We start from the raw sequence: 4382 nt of genomic DNA, 5'->3' as shown, positions 1-4382 counted from the left end.
TTGAAAAACATATATAACTTAAATAATAGTCATCACTTTGTCGACTTCTCAACTCTAAAGATTCCAGCTGCTTAAGGCACCAAGTTGAAAAATAAAACTAAATAAAGTCAATAATTTACTTACAGAGAAGTCCCAGCATGCAGAGCAAAGTGTGTCCCATCCTCACATCCAGATCTACTTCACGTCTGATCAGAAAATATTTGACTTTGCTTGAAATGGAATCATTAAGAAGCAGAAGTTACATCTAATTCAAGAATGACATCAACGCTGTTTCAGACTTCTTGTTCTGAGTACAGCCTCTTGGTGTTTCCTCCTCCTTCTTCATATAATGTTCACACAGCAGCAGCTTTGACCACAACATCACATGATTTCCTGTTCATTTGAACTGTTTTTTTATTTATTCATTGTAAAGTGTTTTGTACCTGGTTTAAAAATGTTAACAGTTTTCAGTACAACAGATGAAGGGGATCTAAGTGCATTCATGTAGTTGTAGTAACATCCATCCATTTCCTTTCTGGGTTGCAGGGAGCTGGTGCCTAGATCAGCAGTCTGTGTGTGTGAGAGGCAGGGGACACTCTGGACATGTCTCTAGTCCATCACAGAGACAAACAAGACCAACAACCATTCACACACTCACTCACACAGATATTTTTAGAGTTACCAATAACTATTTTATTTTTTACTGTCATTTCCTTGTTACAAGCTGCCACGTTTATTTCTGAGAACTTCTGTTGTTCATTTTTGTAGATTAAATATAACTGAGATAATTTCAGTTGTTTGTCTTTGAGTCATTTTCACGTCTTTAAATTTGTCGAGGTGTCAAATGTGTAACTCACTGGTTCGTGCCTAGAGTTGTGATGAGAGCACAAAAAGTGTAACATTTTTTTACAGTCAGGACTAGAAACAAACCTTAATTTACTTCAGCAAAGAGTCAATACATATTCTTATGTGAACGTAAAACTAGTTTCTATCTTACAAAAAATGAATAGCTGAACTTTTGTTTTAATTAAAACAAGGTAATTTGCACAATAATGTTATTATGATCTGTGTGTTTTGGTTTTCTTGTGCTTCTTGTATTTAGTTTTTCTGTTTCCATCTTCCTCAGTATTTTTCCCCTCATGTAGCCTCAACTCCTGTCAGACCTTTTTCCAGATCTGGGACATTATCACAACTTTTGGTAATTAATGGACAACAATAAGGTCATTTTCACACTAGATAGTCCGGTAGACTCGGTTCAGTTCGAGAACAATATTCATGAGCTTTTGTTTACATTTGAGCTGGTGCGTTTGCATTCACACTGCACTGTGCAGTCGAGTCAACCTGTTGAACCAACCTATTCCCCCGCTCGCCTGTGGGGGCGCTGCACCAAGAACTACTGAAAGAAACGACACAAAAACCTCTGAAGACACGTCTTCTTCTTCTTCTGTAAATAAAAATAAAAACGAAGTGGCATCAAGTTTTAGCAGTTTTAGGAGTTATATTTTGTCATTTTTAAAAAATGGACTTAGCATGAGCAGAAGATGAGACAGAAGACCATGGAGAATATTTCCTGATGCATGCTCATACTCATGCTCACATGGAGAATATTGTTTTTCCCAACAAGGCAGCTGACGGCTCCATATAAGGTCAGAGCAATGCGTGTTTGTTTACCCTGCAGAGCGGGGCTCGGTCTATTACGTTCACACTGCAGTCGAACCGCGCTGGAGTTCGCTTCTACCGGACCGAGACATGGGTTTTAGCCCGGGCCAGAGTTCGCCTTTTTGTTGACAGAGTTCGATGGCGCGTTCACACCTCCCTAAACGAACCGGACTTTCAAGGAAAACGAGCTAGAGTTCGATTAAAGCAGACTAAACAGGCCTAGTGTGAATGCACCCTAAAACTTGTTTCTAAACAGTTTTTGACTAACCCTTGTCATTCTCTTCAGCAACTTCCAAGTCTTGCATCTCCAAGTCTCCCAACACCTCCTCGCTCCTTGTGACTTTGCTGCGATCTGATCTTGTCCCTTCAACCATTCAAACAACAACCTGCTCCTCTCTCCACTGATACTCACCTCCTCTGGATTATCCACTCTCCTGTGGAAACCTTGGACCCTGTCTCTCCCTCCTCTCTGGCTCCATCTACAAGACACAACATCAGTAAGAAAAGACTTCCTTCAAAACCAAATCATTATTCTAAATCCAAGGAAATACAAAGATTCCAGAACACCTTCACCTGTAAATACAAAACACTTTTTATACACGTGGCTCTGTCTTCTTCTCAGTCTGCTAACGTGGGGTCAACATTAACTAAAATCATGTTAGAAACATGTAAAATTACATTTATGTGTACATATATCAGATACTAGTTAACAGGCTTCTAGTTCTAGTTGATGATGTAACTAATAGGTATTTTCTGTTTAACCTTTAAAGATAATAACTTCACACAACACGGCGAGGTGATTTTTTAGCGCTCAGTACCTTTGCAAAGGTGAGAGTCACCGACTAGGTCAGAGTGAACTCTGTCGTTTGCTGGGTGAGTCCAGTATTTATTATGTTACGTGGGGCATGAAAACAGGTCAAGTTTACATGTACAAAAATCAGGATGGCAGTCAAAAAATTTCAGAAGATTTAGCTTGTACAGATTGTTCCTTGATAAAACATTCACTTGATGTAAAAGTAGGTTTTCCAGAAACTTCCACTCAGCAACAACAAGATTAAATCCTAAGAAATGAACTTTTTGTTCAGAACATGTGAAAACAGATATTATATAATGAGATAGAAATCATTTTAAAATGATAACAGAGAAAAACTCTAACATTTCCCCCCTTTTTATCATTTTTTAAACCAAAAAGAACTCATGAAAGAAAAAATTACAGTTGAGCTCTTTATGAGCTCGCCAAAACATAAAATAAAAAATAAAAACACATTATATTTATTTTTATACTGGTGGGGCTGGAATGAGAACAGGCATATCCTTTTTGTTACACATTTTCAGTCATCATCATGGGTCATCTTAGCTAGATGCAAATTGATAAGAATGCCTGTAAAAACTTTCATCATGTGTTTTAGAAGAGGTGCGATACAGCCAAAAAATATATAGAATAGAAGTAATACTGCAAAAAATGGGGTAAGAATTTTGAGGAATAAATGCCACCAAGGTCCAGAGGTGAACCATGACCACAACTCGAAAGGCTCTGCTCCTTTGGTCCCGCTCTCAACATATCTCTTAAGGTCAGTTAGGTCATGCAGTACGTCGTAGATGTCTCCTCCAGAACCTGATTGATCTGGTATATAAGTACAGCATGTTTCACCAATGATTTTGCACACACCTCCTTGTGACGCAGTCAGCAGATCAAGGATGATTCAGTTCTGTAGAATCATTTGCCTCATGGTGCTCAGCTCATTCTGGGTTCCATTTGCCAGTTTGTATGTGTCATTGATAAGGCGGAGGAGGGCGTACCGGTTGATTTCAACATGGGCTCGTATTTCACCAACTCTTACCCATGGAAAGAGTCCTTGGAAAAAATTTTCTCCTCCTTTCCAGACCTTGAATTCCCATGGGACACCAGTGTTGGTGGTAAGCCCTCCCCACCTGGTCACTTCTGGCATTGGAGAGCGTTCCATCCTGCGAGCTGGAGGTGTTGGTGCTTTCCTTAGCATGATCATAGGGTTTGACAGGGGAACCAAGGCACAAAGGCCCCCCCAATTTGGCGGTAACGCTGTATAGGCTCTGTGTCCACATAAGAAATACCAGTCAATTAACACGTGAGAACCTTTGTCACCTGGCACTACAATGCTGCAGTGGGTGGTCTTCTGGCGTCCTCTTGGTGGTAGGCTGATGTTGAAGGTCCGTTGGTGGAGGAGGTCTGTGCAATCGGTGACATTGTCTGATTCTGTGCAGTGGTGTCTGGGGATCCCCTGAATATTGGCATAATAGCCTGCTTTGCAAAAAACACAATTCAGGTAAGTAGGTTTACCTTTGTGTGGCCGGTCGATGTCACAGAAGGTATACACCTTTTCACATAAATTCCAGGGCACCTATCCTACAGAAGTAGTACCATTGTTGAAAACACAGTATCCCAGGGTGCCTGTTGGCAAATTTGTCAATGTGATCAGTTCAGGCAGTTTGATGGACATCTGTAGTAGGGGGATGACATCAGTGATGCTACAATTTGACGTGAAGTTGTATCCCACAATTACCATGGCTAGTCGTCTGTGTAAGTCTGTGTGCATACCCTTCACCTTTCTGGATAGTGGCGTTGTATAGCTTCATTTTGCCCAGCTGCTTGTTCCTGGGTGGGTGCTCAGGCCATATAGACATGCTTGTTGGGCTGTAGACACAGCTGCAGGTCGCAAACCTGAATTGTGGGTGGCATAGGATAGATGAGCACATACATAGCAATT

The 4382-nt window shown here is 40.7% G+C and overlaps 1 protein-coding gene across 1 annotated transcript in view; it reads right to left on the bottom strand.

Annotated features, from left to right (window-relative positions):
* The window catches only part of si:ch211-163c2.2, a 22714-nt gene extending 18533 nt beyond the window's left edge, over positions 1 to 4181 (bottom strand). Inside the window, exons 1-2 of the mRNA XM_037688614.1 lie at positions 4037 to 4181; positions 3761 to 3916 (exon numbers count right to left, since the gene is read on the bottom strand). Of these exons, the coding sequence (XP_037544542.1) occupies positions 3761 to 3916; positions 4037 to 4181 (301 nt within the window). The remainder of the gene's footprint in view (positions 1 to 3760; positions 3917 to 4036) is intronic.
* Positions 4182 to 4382: the final 201 nt, after the last annotated feature.

The sequence above is a fragment of the Nematolebias whitei genome, chromosome 1 (genome assembly GCF_014905685.2).
Source record: "Nematolebias whitei isolate Nwh7 chromosome 1, NemWhi1, whole genome shotgun sequence".
NCBI classification, from domain to species: domain Eukaryota; kingdom Metazoa; phylum Chordata; class Actinopteri; order Cyprinodontiformes; family Rivulidae; genus Nematolebias; species Nematolebias whitei.
The sequence above is the reverse complement of the archived record's forward strand: the minus strand, read 5'-3'. Positions and strand labels throughout refer to the sequence as shown.